This window comes from Ipomoea triloba, chromosome 2 (genome assembly GCF_003576645.1).
Source record: "Ipomoea triloba cultivar NCNSP0323 chromosome 2, ASM357664v1".
NCBI lineage: Eukaryota > Viridiplantae > Streptophyta > Magnoliopsida > Solanales > Convolvulaceae > Ipomoea > Ipomoea triloba.
The window spans coordinates 11248182-11266905 of record NC_044917.1 but is presented as its reverse complement, the minus strand read 5'-3'; the positions used below and the strand labels follow the sequence as shown (position 1 = coordinate 11266905).

The window sequence follows — 18724 nt, the reverse complement described above, 5'->3', positions numbered from 1 at the left end:
GACCAAAAGTTTTAGGTGCGCGTTGTTTGTGTTTTTAATGTGCTTTGCTTGTGTGCTTAAGGTGCGCCACCGCACAACCACACGGAAACCCTTCCATGCACTTGAACCCCCCCCCCCCTTTCTCTCTCTCTCTCTCTCTATATATATATATATATATATATATATATATATATATATATATATATATGGGTTGGATCCTATTAGACCACCCTATTATATGAGATCATGAGATCCCATATCAATCATCTAAAAAATTGGAATTAGTGGATATGATTGAGATTAAAATATCAATTATATTAGGATGAAATTAATACAAAAGGGTGGATGAAACAAACGAATTCAGCCGTCCAAAGTGCGCACATAGCAGAAGACCTCGCTGGTAAGTTCGTGCAGAACTTTTAATTTGTTTATGCTGCGTAGGTGTATGCGTGTGTGACTTTGGGCGTGTGCAAAAGTCTAAGCGCATATGTCTTGAATGCTGACCTTTTGGTACATGTGCGCCCAGTCTTGGTAGTTTGTGCAATTGTGATTGAGTGTACTAGGTGAATAACGAGGTGTTGTGTTGTAAGTAATTGCACTGGGGAGCGAATGTTCATTCTGGGTTCACGAAATATTTTAACTCACATACATGACCAACCGAGTTTGTTTATTGCGAACAATGTGCATTTGGCCTGGGTAGTCTGTACAAAATTCTGAGTAGGCAATGAATGGTTTGGCATGTGTTGTTTAGCGCGGAACTTTTAATTTTTATGTGATGCGTAGGGTACTATAGTTTCTATTGCACACACTCATGGACGGATATGCACAGTGCTCAATATTATTCAACAACATTGGGAAGCTCAGTAAAATGCATACACCAAATTTCGTCTTTGCACGCATTTAGGGTAGGTCGTATGCATACTAAAAAACGTACAACATGATTCCCGCATTTATTTATTTATTTTTAAGTTTTGATTCCTATCATTGATAGAATCCCTCTAAATAAGAATAATATCGTATTTCAATTATATTCAAATTCAAACAAGTAACTAAGATTACTATGTCACCCTATGTATTAAATATATTCTAATATAAATGGGTTTTAAATTCAATTCTTACCATTAATTAAATTTAATTGAATGATTGAGATGGATCTCAAGATCTCATCTACAAGGGTGTTCTTATAGGACCCAACATATATACTTCTTCTTCATGTAATGTGTCTTTGGCCAAAACAAAACTGTTGAGTTACATCTTCATGCATATCGTATATCGGTTTAGATTCCAGAAGCATAACGAAATTTGATAGTCTGAAGAACAAATTCTCAAAAAGAAGAAAGGTGTTCAATGAGAAGTCTGAATAGGGTTTGATTATTACATGCATCCTAATGATCAATTGTCTCAAACTACACATCTTAAAATATAAAACTAAGCACTTTAAAATATAAAATCACGCACCTTAAGGTATAAAACAATGCACCTTAATTAAGTTTAAACTGATGCACCTTAAACTAAAAAAGTGACGCACGTTAAGATTTAAATATAAGCACCTTAAGAAGAAAAATGACGCACCTAAAGCTTTAGACTAATACACCTTAAACTAAAAAAGTGACGCACCTTAAACTATAAATATACGCATCTTAAGAAGGAAAATGACGAACCTTAACTTATGGAAAGACTCACCTAAAGGTTTAGACTAACACACTTAAAGTTTCAACAAAAAACGCGCCTTAAGTTCTCAATTGCATAAATGACGCACCTTAAGCACATAAACCACGCACTTTAAGAAGAAAAACAACGCAATTTAACTACGCACCTTATATTTGACTAATATGAAAAATGACCAAATTGCCACCGCATTCTTTTTAATCTTTGTTAATCTGGACGTTGATTTTATAAAGATTAATAGCTCTGATCTCACAACATGTTTCACCTGTGCACATTATCCGCATTTAAACCTAGTTATATGTATGTATGTATGTATAACAACTAAACAATATATATATATATATATATATATATATATATATATATATATATATATATATATATATATATTGCAAGGATTTTGTTTTTCCTAAAAAATGAAGAACTCATTTTCCATTGGAAAATAAATTCCAATGAACTAAACATAAGAAAAGAGCACTTCCCATGATTTTGAAGAAAACAATTTTCTTGAAAAATATTTTCCTGCCAATCAAACATGTCCTAAGAATGTAAAGTAAAAGTTGGGAAGAAAATATAAGTAGTATTTTTCATATACTCTCAAATGATATCTAGCTTGAAGGCAGTTGAGGCACACTCATTTCAATTACCAACTAGCAAACTATTTTGCCATAAGAGTTAATTCCTGCCATGGTCCTCCGACTATGTTGATTTTTCAAAATTAGTCATCGACTTTTAATTTGGACAATTTAAGTCCTTTGACTTTCAAATTCTTTCCAATGTTGGTCCTTTAGTCAAATTTTGGTTAAGTTGAGGTCAAATGAAGGGGTAGAATTGTCAGTTCACATGTATAATGTATTCTTACTCGTATTTCTCGTATCTTATATGCTATATATATGAATATAATCTCAGTCGAAGAGCATTCGACCGAGATTAATGGCTTCGATTGAGACTTTGACTGAGATTATATTCATATATACAACGTATATGACAGGAGAAATACGGTAATAATACACTAAACATGTGAACGGACAATTTTACCTATTCATTTGATCTCAATTTAACCAAAATTTGACGAAAGGATTAACATTGGAAAGAATTTGAAAGTCAAGAGACCTAAATTGTCCAAATTAAAAGTCGGGGACTAATTTTGAAAAATCAATATAATCGGAGAATTATTGCTGGAATTACCAGAATTTGACGGACTATAAGACTATTGAGGCAGTTGAAGTCTTCGTACTCATCACGGGTACTCATCCCACATTTCCGTAATTCCGAATTTTCGATCCTTTACGTGACAGCTACTACCGGAAAACAAACTAAATAAAAGCATCATATCCTACGCCGACGGGCCGGGGCAGAAAGTCCGTGGCTTTCACTTAAGATGGCATCTATGTTTTTTCCACTTGTGTATCATCCATTCATCCATAAGAAGCTAGCTAGTGAAAAGTCTAATATGGAGTATTTGACGTTACTCAATCTAAAAACAACCGGTGCTTTTTATCATTCAATTTTTACATTAAAATTTTCGCGTTCTTTTACTTTGCTCTCATGTCAAATTTCGTAGAGTATTTATTTGTACAAAATGTTCATTCCTGCTACTATATCAACTATTAAGGATGATAATTTATATTCGATCAATTTTATCTAACTCGTATGAGTTATATGTTTGAATGGTAAAATTAATTTCACTCAGACAGTGACGGGTAATATAAGTTAGATTTAAATTTTAGAATTATACTCACCATATATTTTTAATTATATATATGTGTGCGCGCGCGTATAATTATATACAATAGTCATACTAATTTTAGTATTATGACACCAATATGTGATATATTGGAAATATTTGAAAATACAAAACTTTATATACGGAGTAATACAGAGTATAATTATGTTGTCTTAACATATTTATAAATTATTTTGTTAATTATATTTAAATAATACTTTTATTAAATTTATATATATAACAAGAATTATAATTAGTTTATTATTTACAAATTATAATATCAATATTGAGATGAATATTCATTGATAGCTACAGCCCACCGTGAATAGGAAGTAAAAAAAAAATTCACTTATGAGATTAGCAGAAAATAAATTTTTGAGAGAATTTTTTCTCAAATTTGAGAAAAGAACATATCTTTTCTCGTTAATGGAAAATTTATCCCATGAAAAATAAATTTCTCAAAAAAATGAATTTCTTTTAGTTTTTACTTTTCACATTTTTTAGAAAATGAAATACAATATGAATTTCTATATAACATTCACATATTTTTATTATATTGGGATACGGGGCAAGTCACAATCATAGTTAATGGCAAAAATTTTACAGTTAAGATCAGACAGATTGTCAATAACCTTGTGGTTTAGTAGCACCCAACAATGCTAACTAAGTAGTTATGAATAGATATTACATTGTAACAGAGTCAATATTTTCTATTGAATCTTGGTCAAACGAGTGCGTGAGGCACCACGGTCCTTTAGGACCCTTTGGTTGGGCTTTCGGTGGAGCGAGCGTCCATAGAATTTAATTGAGGTTTGGGTCTCCCGTGTAACCAGTTGTTATGCCGTGGACTCAGGTCCACCTTGCAAGGTGGACCTAGGTCCAATACGACGCCGTTTCACAATTTAGAAAAAAAAATAAAAAAATAACGGCGTTAACGGCTCCTCATCACAACAGAACACAAACTCTACATTCACAGACCTTATATTCCATATTCACAATTTGAAAACTCCACATTCACACATTACAGGCTATATGTTTGGTAACTATATTACCATTGTTATGTGTTTCACACATTCAAAACTCTATATTCACAGGTCCTATACTCCATGTTCACAACTTGGGAACTCCACATTCACACATTACAGGCTATATGTTTGGTAACTAAACTCCACATTCACACATTACAGGCTATATGTTTGGTAACTATATTACCATTGTTATGTGTTTCACACATTCAAAACTCTATATTCATACCATTGTTATGTGTTTCACACATTCAAAACTCTATATTCACAGGTCCTATACTCCATGTTCACAACTTGGGAACTCCACATTCACACATTACAGGGCTACAAGTTGCTAGCTAGAACTTTGTTAACTCTACAGATTTACACATTCATAACTCTACATTCACAAAGTCTATATTCCATATTCACAATTTGAAACATTCACATTCACATATTTCAGGGCTGCTAGAACTCTGTTAATTATACTACAGATTCACACATTTATAACTCTACATTCACAAATTCTATACTCCATATTCACAATTTGAAACCTCCATATGCACACATTTCAAGACTATATGTTTAGTAATTTTATTTTTTTAAAAAAAAAATTAAAACGGCGTCGTATTGTACCCAGGTCCACCTTGCAAGGTGGACCTGGGTGGCTGGGTACACGGCATAATTTGCCCCGTGTAACCGTGTTGTAACCAAAAAAAAAAAAAAAATCATTTCCTTAGCCATCCAATTTTTAAAATTTCAACCATTATGGGGAAGTATATTAATTAATTAATCAACTTGTTTTCACCGACAAGCAAGACAGACTGCCTTCAAGATAAGAAGCTGCTGGGCTGGCTACCATCATGTGAGATCAGATCAGAAACCCAGAAGCCTGGAATTCCAACATTTGATTCGTTTCCAACAACATGGAAGACGATGAAATGAAGAACTTAACCTACGTTTGGATCTCAGTATCCGCATGTCTTTTATACTCCTATTTCATATCTGCAAAAATCCCCAAGGGAACGTTAAGGTTAATCTCTTTAACCCCCGTCTTTTACCTTTTCACCATCCTCCCTCTCTTTCTTTCTTCTGCAGTTCTCTCCGCCATCGTCTCCTTCTTCTTCACCTGGCTTTCCAACTTCAAGCTCCTCCTCTTTGCCTTTGACCGGGGCCCACTTTCATCCCACATGGGCCCAACCAAATCTCTCTTCCTGTTCGCTGTCATGGCTTCTCTTCCCATCAGGGTAAAGCAGCGGCGGAGCAGTTCCCATCATAGCACCAAGAAATTGCCTTTGAATTTAGCGACGGAAACTTTGGGCTTCGCCGTGTTGTTACAGTTGATTCTGCGGTACAGAGATTCGGTCCACCGGAAGCTCGTGATGGTCGCGTATTGCGGGCTGGTTTTCCTCATGATTGATATCCTGGTGGCGGCGTCGAGCTTCGTGGTTCGGGGTTTGGTCGGGCTTGAGCTGGACCCGCCCTCGGACGAGCCGTACCTCTCGGGCTCTCTCCAGGAATTCTGGGGGAGACGCTGGAACCTCACCGTGACCAACACGCTCCGCCTCACCGTGTACGGTCCTACAAAAGAGATCTCCGCCGGCGTCGTCGGAGACGAGTGGGCCCCTCTGCCGGCGGTGCTGGCCACCTTCGTGGTGTCTGGGCTCATGCACGAGCTCCTGTTCTACTACGTCACGCGCGCGACCCCGTCGTGGGAGATGACGCTCTTCTTCGTTCTCCACGGAATATGCGTGGCGGTGGAGATCGCCGTCAAGAGGGCTTTGCGCGACAGGTGGCGGTTGCCGCGGCTCGTTTCTGGACCGTTAACGGTTGGGTTTGTGGTGGCCACTAGTTTTTGGTTGTTCTTTCCACCGTTGATAAGGACTGGTGCAGATGCCAAGGTCCTTGAAGAATTTGGAATTTGTATGGAGTTCATAAAAAGGAAACTATTGTCACTTACCACAAATAATACAATTTGAGAATTTCATTTTTTTCTAATCTGTTTGAATTCCCCAATTGGAAAAGTACATTTGGTTAGGTGTGGGAGGAATCTGCTTCACAAACTAGGTAGGTAGAAGAGCACATATATATATATATATTAACAGGGGGAGCCAGAAAACTCGAGTTGGGGAGGCCAATGTAGTAGAGAAAATTTACCGTGTGTTAGTCGACATTATAATTAATCATACTATATTATTATATATATAAATTAGTGTAATTATTATTGATAATGATTTTTAATTATACTCCGTATAATAAAGTATGAAATACATAATTATATGAGTACGATTGACACGAGTGTCGATCATTACTTTATAATTTTTTCACATAACATAAAATATCATAATAATAATAATAATAATAATAATAATAATAATAATAATAATAATAACAACAACAACAACAACAACAAGAAGAAGAAGAAGAACAACAACATTTATTTAAATATAAATTGTCAATTTTTATCAAATAAAAAATTTTGTCAATTATTTATTCACCAAATCTTTTCATAATTAATTGATATTCATTTTATTGATTAATAATATTTCAAAATTGGGAGATAAAAGACAAAAATCAATATCACGAATTAACCAATCATTATTATTTTTTGACAATTTCAAAACTAATTATTTAAATAAGCAAATGTACATCTTCAAGTGTAAATAAATAATTAAAACACACAATAAATCATTAACTAATTAATCAACATAACTAATAAAACTAAAGCATGCATATATCTCAAATTTAAAGATTTTTTAAAATAAAATGGATATTTGATGCCCTCCATTATTAAAATCTTGATAAAAGGAATAAGATAAAAAGAAAATGGTGACTTTAATCATTTGCTTGGTTTATTTCTTTCTATTTAATGAATTTAAACTTTAATATATATTTTGAGTTCACCTAATATAAACATAATAGATTGTTTTTAAAAAAATAAAAAAAAATTAGAGGGGGGCCAAAAGTGTATTTTATCCGTACTATATCAATATATACATACATATTTATTAAAATATTTTAAGGTAGAGGTAGGGGTGGGGTGGGGTGAGGTGGGGGTTGGGGGGGCAGGGCCCCCCTACCCCATAAGGTGGCTCCGCCACTGTATATATATATGTGTGTGTGTGTGTGTGTGAGAGAGAGAGAGAGAGAGGAGGGGGGAGGGGTAATATTATTTGTACTCTCACTTTATATTCTCAACTTTTATACTTACATACAAAATCTTGATATAAAAGGGTACTAGGACGGACTCATATGAAAAAATAGCTTATTAGAGTTCGTCACATAAGAAAGTAAAATTGAGGGAGTAAGATTTTAGAATAGAGTACATGTAGTAGAACTCGTGTGTGTTATAATTACGGAGTATAATTTACAATTGCAATTGGTTGTCTACCTCAGCTCAATAAAATGATTATAATATTTCTAAAATTTAAAAGTTCTTTTATGTATGTCTAACACTCATTAAATAAAATTGTATCTCTAATTGACCTTATTAGTCTTTTTTTTTTTAAATAATAATAAAGATGTTAATTCATTAAATCATAAGTTGAAACATTTACAATAAAGATCAATAAAATGATAAAATATTCCTTACAGTTAGACATAGAAATAAATTCTCTAACAATGCTATTCGCAGGCTGTTTCACAAATTTGAAGTTGAAGTCGACAGGAGAATTTGACGCTTCTTTAATGTCATTAATAATCTGGTCAAATGTAGTCAATATTGATTGTAGTAGTGTGGTTGATAAGTCTTGCACACGACTTGGGTATCTATCATCATTCTTCGGTGGTTCACATATGACGGTAATAATGTGTTACCGGATATTATTTGAGTATTATTGAGTATTTGAATACAATATTAGTTCAGTGTACAAATGAGTTCAGTATGTGTTTTATCTAAGTTCAAGTGTTGTCCCTCACTACGCGGTCGTGAGTCTTTTTATCCCTTTCAGCTTAGTAATGGAGCATTAATGAGGAGTTGAACGTTAGTTGAACGTTGGACATCAATGCTGAGGAGTTGAACGTTGGGCATCAATGCCTGAGGAGCTGAATGCTGAGGAGCTGAACGTTGGTCATCAATGCTGAGGAGCTGAACGTTGGTCATCAATGCTGAGGAGTTGGACCGTTGCGCATTGATGCTGAGGAGTGAGGTGTCTTGGGTAGTTTGAACGGCAACTGTCTTGACAAGGTCATGTCAATGGTTCCGGGTCGGGTGCTGCTAGCCTGATTACTCTGTCACCAGTCCCCCACTCCCTAGCCAACAAGAGTGGTTGAGGTGGTGTGGGAGTAATGACCAGCGTAAAAATTGTTTTTGTTTATATATTTTTTTCGTTGCATCCTTGGCGGCCCAGGTCGCGTGACCTCAGCGAGGCCGAGGTCACTGTGCGTGACCTCGGCAACCGAGGTCACCATGTGCGACCTCGGCCAAGCTGAGGTCACTATGCGCGACCTCGGCAGCCGAGGTCACCATGTGCGACCTCGGCCAGGCCGAGGTCACTATGCGCGACCTCGGCCAGCGCCGAGGTCACACGTTTTTTTTTTTTNTTTTTTTTTTTTTTTTTTTGCTCAAGGCTCTTGCGTGAGTTCACTTCGACCATCCGTAGGCTCGGTCAAAGGTCAGCTCTCCCGTCAGGAAGCTAGTGAGATCGGATCTCGTGCCAGCCCTAAGGGACTAGAGTGTGGTGTTTTTGAAATCAAGCATCTGGCTTGACCCAAGAAAACACTCTCCCGTCAGGTAGCTAGCGAGACCGGATCTCATGCCGGCCATAAGCGAATAGAGTTATTTTATTTATTATCATTGTGGCCGAGGTGCGGGACCTCGGTCACAGTGGCCGAGGCACGGGGCCTCGACCATGGCCGAGGTGATGACCTCGGCCAAAATTAGCCGAGGTGAGGACCTCAGCAAAAATTGGCCGAGGTGACGACCTCGACCCAAATTGGCCGAGGTGATGACCTCGGCATATTTATTGGTGATGCTGCTCGGGGAGGTGATGCCACTCACCGCTTGAGGAGGTGACGCTGCTTGAGGAGCAGCGCCGCTTAAGGAGGTGAAATTGCTCGAGGAGGTGACACCACTCACCGCTCGAAGAGGTGATGCTGCTCGAGGTGGTGACTCTGCTCGAGGTGGTGACGCCGCTCGAGCAGGTGACGCTGCTCGAGGTGGTGACGCTGTTCGAGGTGGTGACACTGCTCGTGGAGGTGACACCACTTGAGGAGGTAACACCACTTGATGAGGTGACGCTGCGTGAGGAGTAGCGCCACTTGATGAGGTGACACCAGCTTGATGAGGTGACACCCGCTTGATGAGGTAACACTGCTTGAGGTGCAGCGCCACTTGATGAGGTGACACCAGCTTGATGAGGTGACACCCGCTTGATGAGGTGACGCTGCTTGAAGAGCAGCGCCATTTGATGAGGTGACGCTATTTGAGGAACAGCGTCACTTGATGAGGTGACACTACTTGAGGAGCAACGCCACTTGAAAAGGGCGGATGCACTAGATGAGGTGACACTGCTTGAGGAGCAGCGCCACTTGAGGAGGTGACGCCGCTCGTGGAGGTGACACCACTTGAGGTGTTGACGTTGTTCGAGGTGGTGACACTGCTCGTGGAGGTGACACCACTTGAGGTGTTGACGTTGTTCGAGGTGGTGACACTGCTCGTGGAGGTGACGCCACTTGAGGAGGTGACACCATTTGATGAGGTGACGCTGCGTGAGGAACAGCGCCACTTGATGAGGTGACTCCCGCTTGAGGAGTAGCGTCACTTGATGAGTTGACGCTGCTTGAGGAGCAGCGCTTCTTGATGAGGTGACGCCACTCACCGCTTGAGGAAGTCCACGGCTTGGATGGGAGCCGCGTTCACTCGGTAACGCCACTGCTTGTAAGTCCACTACTTGGATGGGAGCAGCGTTCACTGGGTAACGCCACTGCTTACAAGAGGTGAACGCACAAGTGAAGGAGGTGGATGCACTTGAGGAAAAAGTGCTCGTGGTTGTTGTTGAGTTGGCTACGGAGATCACCATTGCGGCGATCTCCCACGTGGTTACTGTTGAGCTGTTTACGAAGATCACCTGAGGGGTGACCATTGAGTTGCCCACGAAGATCACCCGAGGGGTGACCATTGTTCACTCGATGAGAACCATGAGAGCTGCTGGATCCGGGATGACCATTGTTCACTCGATAAGAACCTTGGGAGCTGCTGGATCCAGGATGACCATTGTTCACTCGATGAGAACCATCAGAGCGAGGCTGGATCCGGATTGCACCATCGACAGTGATGAGATGAGTTGGGTGTTTTGTGATTTGTGAAAAGTGTGGCTTGATAAGCAGGAGGCGAACGCCACTTGATGAGCAGGACACTGCTTGGAGAAGGCGACGCCATAGAGGTGTTTGTGATGTGTGAAGTTTGAGAAGGCGACGCCATAGAGGTGTTTGTGATGTGTGAAGTTTGCCTGAGCGACGCCATAGAGGTGTTTGTGATGTGTGAAGTTTGCCTGAGATACGATCTCGGCTCTCAATGAAAGCACCAATGACGGTAATAATGTGTTACCGGATATTATTTGAGTATTATTAAGTATTTGAATACAATATTAGTTCAGTGTACAAATGAGTTCAGTATGTGTTTTGTCTAAGTTCAAGTGTTGTCCCTCACTACGTGGTCGTGAGTCTTTTTATCCCTTTCAGCTTAGTAACGGAGCATTAATGAGGAATTGAACGTTAGTTGAACGTTGAACATCAATGCTGAGGAGTTGAACGTTGGGCATCAATGCCTGAGGAGCTGAACGTTGGTCATCAATTCTGAGGAGCTGAACGTTGGTCATCAATGCTGAGGAGTTGGACCGTTGCGCATTGATGCTGAGGAGTGAGGTGTCTTGGGTAGTTTGAACGGCAACTGTCTTGACAAGGTCATGCCAATGGTTCCGGGTCGGGTGCTGCTAGCCTGATTACTCTGTCAACATAAGCCATTATCATTTTTATCATTCCACCAAAAAAATAAGAGGAAACAAACTCGCCAAAATATGAGAAGAAACAATTCGTAAAAAAACAAAATACACAATAATTAAACTGCAAAATAATAATAACAATAATAATAATAATAATAATATAATAATAATAATAATAATAATAATAATAATAATAATAATAATAAATACTAACAGTACACAAAGCATGCACAAGAGAAACATCCGTGTGATATGGTGCTTTAACTTTATTGCATGCTTATTTTCAAAAAAAAAAAAAAAAAAACTTTGTTGCATGCTTCCATAAAACCCAAGTCAACGGACACTTTCCAAAAACAAAGCCAGGCCACTATCACATTTACCAAGCCTAATCCACTATGCTTTGTTCCAAGCCGCCGGAGAAAGGGGCGCCGGTGGAGTAGAAGCCAATGGAGGGGAAAGAAAAGAAGGCGGCGGCAGCAGGAGAAGGCGAGAAGGAAGGGAAAAGACGAGAACGAAACAGGTGCCATGATGAAACAAAATGGAATAGGTCTATTCCCGGGAATGGTATTCCATTCCCGACCTATTCCACGAACCAATTTTGTGAGTGTTAATTGTCCGCTTAATAATTATTTGACAGAAGTGCCAAATAGGCAGGTCTAATCATTCTTAGTGTTCAATTTATCCTTCATTTAAAATAAAATGTAATCAGGCACATTAATTTCTTAAAATTGTTGAATTAGCTTTTTTAATTTTCTAAGCTTTTCTTCCCGTTGTCAGTCTAAAATGGTGACATGGAATTTAATAAAAACAAATGTGCTGACATGAAAAATTTATTGTCTTCCAATTAGGCATTTTTTGATCAAATCAAAGAGAGAGATATAGGGGAAGGTGGACTAGGGAGGGAAGAAAGTGGATTTTGTATTGAGTAAAGTAAATATAAATTTTTTGTCCACGATTATTTTTATAATTAAAAAGATTTTGAAAATTTTCTAATCTTATTTTATTATTTTTTATATTATTATTTTTAGTATTATTAAATTTTAATTTTAATTTTTTCATATAAACTTTTTTTTTTTAATTTCGATTTGGGCCTATAAAATATTTAAACGGACAATTAGTCTTAAAGACTTAATATGAATGGAGTCATGGAGATCTAATGACTTATTGCATGCATGTTAATAGGTCAAGTTTTAAATTACAAAATTTGCTACTGAAAGTGGGCTTAAATCAAGAAGGGTGTATAGTTAACTGTTATCAAATCTTAATATGGATCCGAGTAAAATTGAAATGATCATTTTTAGGGTGTTGTTTGGTTTGATAACTTTTACCCTACTATCGAATTTCATTCAAATTACTGTGTTTGTAAACTTGAACATTATTAGAAAAAAAAATGTAGAAAAAAATTTAAAATAAATAAATAAGTCATCTTCCATGCATTCTCTGGCATATCATTAGTCATGCAAAGAGACAGAAAACAGCCAACAAATGTTTGTTTACATTCTAAAATCATGCGATTACATATATACTAGACTACGTTCGATCTCCAAAACCCTCCATTAATCCTCCTTTTCTTCTCCAAAATCAAGATTGAATAATAATTGCTTTTTTTTTTTTAAATAAAATAATTGATTAATTTGATTGAACTGACAGATTGTAATCATCAGGATGATCAGATAATCCAGCTTCATTCTATGAGGTTGTTGCCCAGTCTTTCTGAATGTCAAATGTGTAGTTGATATCCAAATAGCACTTCTTGTCATCATCAATAAACTATAAAGAAACAGAGAATATCAGATCTGATCTGGTGGTGAATTTAAGGAGAAAAAAAAAAAGATGAGAGATTAGTACCTTAGTTCTTGCTGAATATGTTCCTCTGGCAAACATGCCAGAGGGAGTGGTCTCTTCTGGCATCTCATGAGTGTAGGGCTCTGCTTGAGGACTAAATGTTCCCAACATCTCCTTCGATCCATCAACTGATACAAACATATATTTATTTCCTCAAATATAAGTCTTATATGAGACGGTCTCAGATGTGTAATGCATTTTAGTTAAAATAGTATACCTTTGAGTCCGGTTTTCCAGACGGTGTTGATGTATCTTAAGCCACAGACAATCTCATTGCTAACCTTGATCTCAAATCTCAGCCGGTATTTGCTCCCTTCTTTCAACGTAAACCACAACCCTTTGGGACTCCCAGATTCGGGCATTTGAAGAACAATATCAGGTCTGTCAGTAGAAATGATGGTGAGGCTCAAGATCTTCACATCTGGTTCTTGAGCTTCTGCACTTGCAATCACATCAACGCTCCCAAGAAGCTGTTCTTTCCACCTCCTCAAGCTCTCATCATCCTACACCCATGCCACCACCATTATATTATATCTCAACTACAAGCCTAAGCTGGTAGTTACGTTGGACCAGAGATTCAAACCCATGACTCTGATACCAAATTGAAGCACGTGCTCCATCTCAACTTATAGTTAAATTGCACATTTATGTTTATATATTATTTATGCTCAAAATACATGATATGCTGATATGATGAATGAAAGAAATAAAGAAAGAAAGAGGAGTACTGGCCTTGTCCTTTTCAAGATGTTCTTTAATGCTGCACTTAGGACCCATGGGAGTGAAATCTTCTTCATCCTCGGTGGGGCACAAGGAAACTTCACTGGGAGGCCTACTCATCCTCCCACTCCCACCATCAGATTCATTGTCCATCTCCTCCGCCGCCTTCTTCTCCATTCAATTCTATTCTATTCTAATCTGATCAATCTCCAAAGCCAGCTTCTTTAATTTAGCTACACAGATATAAATATATAAATGTGTGATCTACATATACAGATGAATGGAAGCTAGCTAAGAGGCCGGTGTGGAATTAGGTAGATAGATAGATAGATAGATTAGGAGATGGATGGATCTATCGGAGTTGAGTTGGTAGAAGAATGAATGAAGGGATAAAAGGGCAGGGCAAGGGAGCATATATGCATGCAGGCAGGCTTAATAATGGTAATGATGAGGCTAGGCATACCAAAACAACTAAAAATCATGGATTGTTCGTTGGCCACACCAGACTTAACAGATAAGGTAATCACCACAAATTCAAGGGAACGAACATCCATCTCTCTCTCTCTTCCATCGATCACCTTTAGCTTTTACGTGGAATCAAATCATTGACCATTTCCACTTTCAAATAATAATAATAATAATAATGAAGGAAATTACACTTTTTTTTTCCCTTGGATTCTAGGTTTATATTACCTTTTTTTTCCTCAAAGTTATTCTTTTTTTTTTTTTAAACCAAAAGCATCAATGCATTAATGAATCAAAAAAACAACAAAGTCAAGGGGAAATAATCCCAAAACAAAGAACTAGTATGAGAATAGGCCGCTGTAGTTAAAGCATGAGCTATAAAATTAGCGGTTCTAGGAATAAAACGAATAGAGCAAGAAGGGAATGAATTTAAAATGCGTCTACAATTAGAAACAGCAATGCCCACGTAAGAATTGGGCTCAGGCACCAGACTTGTGAGCAAACGGTGAAGAGATGAGCAATCTGTCTGCACATTTGCCCCTTCAATTATTCATGTTTTCACATTTAATTTGCCCCTTTCGTTATTTTAAAAATAGTAATTTTTCTGTCTTTGATGTTAAATTGACATTTTTACCCTTAAAATAATTATTTCATTTATTTTTCTTTTTCAATAAATTATTACTTATATATAGGGATGACTACTGTTCAGTTTGGACCGAACCATATATTATAGCAACCGAACTGAAATAGTAGGGATGGTTCTTATTATGATTCATAATCGAAAAAAATAAAATAAAATATTTGTTGAATTTAGACGGTTTTAAAAATAAAAAATAGAATTTACAAAAAGAAATAAATAAATAAATTCTAATCCGGCGATTCAAAGCGAAAATGGAACCAAATTAAAATAAATGCGAACTAGAACCAAACATATTTGTAAACATTGTTTGTAAATGATAAATCTATTCGGTTCCGATTTACATTTATTTTGATTCCAGTTTCGATTTGAACCGTCGGTTCAAAGTTTATTTATTTATTTTTGTGAATTTTCTATTTTAAAATAGTCTAAATTCAATAATTATTTAATTTTTTTTTCTAGTTCTGAATCGTAACAAGAACCGCCCCTACTGTTTTAGTTTGATTGCTATAGTGTTTAGTTCGGTTCAAATTGAACCGTGGTCATCCATACATATAAGTAATATACTTTGTTATAGAAGAAATATAAATGAAATATTATTACAATAGTAAAATTGTCCATTTAACATTAAAGGGGGAAAAATTGTCACTTTTAAAATAATTAAGGGGACAAATGTAGATACATGAATAACTCAGAGGAAAAAAAAATTGCTATAAACCTATAATTCAAGAAGAAAAATGTTATTTTCTCATAATAATAATAATAATAATAATAATAATAATAATAATAATAATAATAATAATAATTGATTGTAATTGCCAATGACCTTATGATCTAGTGGCAGGAAATGATTTTCCTAAATTATTGGAGGTCATGAATTCCTATATTAAAAATGTATTTTTTGTTTATGATTCACACAAATGTGTGGGTCATGGTCCATGTAATAATGATGGTAAAATGCACACTTTAAATTAAATAAGTGGATCTAGTGGGAGACATGCTGTACAATGTGGAAAATAAATTAAGGGATTCATCATATCAAATAAAATCGGTCAAAATTCTATAGAAATTAAATTTCTTAATTTGAATTCACCTTAAATATGCAATATCACAACAACGATGTAAAATATGAATCGCACTACTCTCATTTTTAAATGACATTCTAAAAAATTAATATTATATTTTTTTCCCTACATTACCTATTACAAGTTAAAGGCTTTGGTAGAAATTATTTTAAAACATATAGCTTACTTTAAAGTATACAAATAAACTGTACTAAAAAAAAGTACAAATATACTATAATCTCTATTTAATAAAATATGGAGATTAAAATAAACTATTGGATTTTAACTTTTTCATTTTTTAAAATCTTTATTAATTACTTTTAATTTAAAAAGATTTATAATTTTTTTACTTTTATAATTCTACGTAAAAATTTTGAATTCATCTAATCGATTAAGGGTGTGTTTGGAAAGCAGGAAAATGATTTCTGAAAAATGAGTCATTTTCTAGAAAACATTTTCCTTTCTTGTGTTTGGATGCAAAGCAGAAAACAGTCTTTGTGTGTTTGGTTCATTTTCTAGAAAATGGACCGGAAAATAATTACATATTTTAATTAATTTATTTAAATATAACAACATTTATATTTTCTTTCATTTTGACAAGATTCTGCATGCAAATTTTAGTCATTCCAAAATCTTAAAAATATTTATATAAAAAAAAACATAAATTTTTCATTAGTTTTCGGCGGAAACCAGACTGTTTGGTTTTTCGCACCAGAAGCACTGGAAACCAGACCATATATCTGATTTCTGCGCAAAAACCAGATGGTTCCTCTGCCGGCTCCGCCTCGTTTTCGGCGGACCAGTCTCTGGTGGTCTCCATCTCGTTTCCGGCGACCAAAGTGGAGGGTGTTCAAGTCTCCGTCTCATTTCCGGCGACCAAAGTGCAAGGTGTTCAGGTCTCCGTCTTGTATCCGGCGACCAAAGTGCAGGGTGTTCAGAAGATGAAGAAGGATGCTCTGAAGATGAAGAAGTTTGTGCTGTGGAAAATGACTTCCCCCAAAAAAGGGGAAGTTGTTTTCAAAAAAATAGGCTCATTTTCCATTGACCATAGCTTATTTTCCATTGACTCAAATTTTCCTTTGCTTACCAAACACAAGAAACCCGGAAAATGATTTCCGGAAATCATTTTCCGGGTTTCCAAACACACCCTAAGTAGTTCTCAAATCCCTTAAAACACAAACCACAGCTAGGAATCCTACCAATCATTATTGCATGGACCATGGTTCACACAGTTGTGTGAGCCATAAATAGAAAAGTACATTTTTAATATACTAAAAGTACATTATTTTTATACATAAGGTATATTATTTTAGAGTACATTATTTTTGTACTGAAGGTACATTATTTTATAATACTATAAAATAATGTACCTTCAGTACAAAAATAATGTACCTTATATTCATGGTTCACACAATAATTTGCCCAATCCTACCACACACCTCACTAATAATCCTCGTCAAACAGTAATTAAGTAATTAGCAATGTTAATGATGATGATGCTATTCTTTTGGAGTTACTGGCAATATTTGTCGGAAGTCACCGCCTAATACCACCGTTTTACCACCAAATGTCTTATGCACGCTATGAGGGTCACTGAATCGCAACAGGTCACGCATAGCCTTATCCAGCGCCTCAAAACAGTGTTTGTGCATCATTGGTGCTTCATCCCATATGATTAGTTTGGCTTTGATTAGCAATTCCGCCAGGTGACTACCTTGGCTAATGTTGCACGTGGAGTCCTCGTTAACTGCGATTGGTATGGTGAACCTTGAGTGAGCTATTCGACCTCCTGGAAGAAGCAATGATGCAATACCACTTGATGCAACATTTAGGACAATATCACCTTCCGACCATATCTTCGAAGATAGTGCTTTCCAAACAAAAGTTTTACCTGTACCTCCATAACCATATACAAAGAATAATTACATTTAGAAACGAACAAAATTAGAATTTTAATTTTGTATGATTAATATAGTGTATAAGTATATGCATGTATTTAAGAAAAATTTTAAATATTTATGAACACACATTTAAAAACAATATTATGAAACTGGAAAGAAATGCATAAAAAATTAAAATAAGGGAAGAAGTTTTTTTTTTTTTTTAAAGAAATGGAAATACTTTAAATGTTTTGTTGAAATTATTAAATTGATTATGGAATATATATTTAAATTTAAAAGATGCATAATTGGTATTTATGTTTGAATTAGGTTTATTTCCCGGTTAATAAATTTTATTCTATATGTGAACCTTTCGGATTTACAATTTGTAACACTACCGAGTCTAAAAATGAAAAATAATTTCAAACTAAAAATTTTTAACATGTTCTACCATTAATGGTATTGAAAATTTAATTTTGCTAGTTATATGATAATATCGGCTTATAGTTATTTGAATATATATACACACACAAACACATATATAGTTTACTTTTTATAGATGTATATCATATAAAATGTTGTTATCATCGTGAAGATATTACAATCTTAAAAAATTACTAATCATACAAATAATGGAACATCAAAAGTTAAATCTTCACCAAATAATATAACAATTTAGGAGTATACATATACACTAATATATATATATATATATATATATATATATATATATATATATATATATATATATATATATATATATATATATATATATATATATATATATATATATAT

The 18724-nt window shown here is 35.8% G+C and overlaps 2 protein-coding genes across 2 annotated transcripts; one reads left to right on the top strand and one right to left on the bottom strand.

The window, feature by feature from the left end:
• The first annotated feature begins 5183 nt into the window (after window positions 1–5183).
• On the top strand, window positions 5184–6375 carry LOC116009837 (probable long-chain-alcohol O-fatty-acyltransferase 5). Its single transcript, XM_031248983.1, has one exon. It carries the CDS (start codon window positions 5304–5306, stop codon window positions 6354–6356), a length of 1053 nt encoding a protein of 350 aa, XP_031104843.1. The 5' UTR covers window positions 5184–5303; the 3' UTR covers window positions 6357–6375.
• Window positions 6376–12745: 6370 nt separating this feature from the next.
• LOC116011317 (rho GDP-dissociation inhibitor 1-like) lies at window positions 12746–14261 on the bottom strand. The gene is made up of 4 exons (XM_031250869.1): window positions 13896–14261; window positions 13381–13666; window positions 13167–13291; window positions 12746–13088 (listed from the first exon to the last, which is right to left on the bottom strand). Exons 1-4 carry the CDS (start codon window positions 14058–14060, stop codon window positions 13008–13010), a joined length of 657 nt encoding a protein of 218 aa, XP_031106729.1. The 5' UTR covers window positions 14061–14261; the 3' UTR covers window positions 12746–13007.
• Between the last annotated feature and the right edge of the window lie 4463 nt (window positions 14262–18724).

What these genes read in the sequence shown, in the direction of transcription:
- LOC116011317 (XM_031250869.1), bottom strand. Translation starts at nt 14,060, where the DNA reads ATGGAGAAGAAGGCGGCGGAGGAGATGGACAATGAATCTGATGGTGGG. An exon ending in CTGGAAAACCGGACTCAAAG is followed by an intron (nt 13,292 to 13,380) that starts GTATACTATTTT and finishes TGTTTGTATCAG; the next exon opens with TTGATGGATCGAAGGAGATG. An exon ending in CATATTCAGCAAGAACTAAG is followed by an intron (nt 13,089 to 13,166) that starts GTACTAATCTCT and finishes GTTTCTTTATAG; the next exon opens with TTTATTGATGATGACAAGAA.
- LOC116009837 (XM_031248983.1), top strand. Translation starts at nt 5,304, where the DNA reads ATGGAAGACGATGAAATGAAGAACTTAACCTACGTTTGGATCTCAGTA.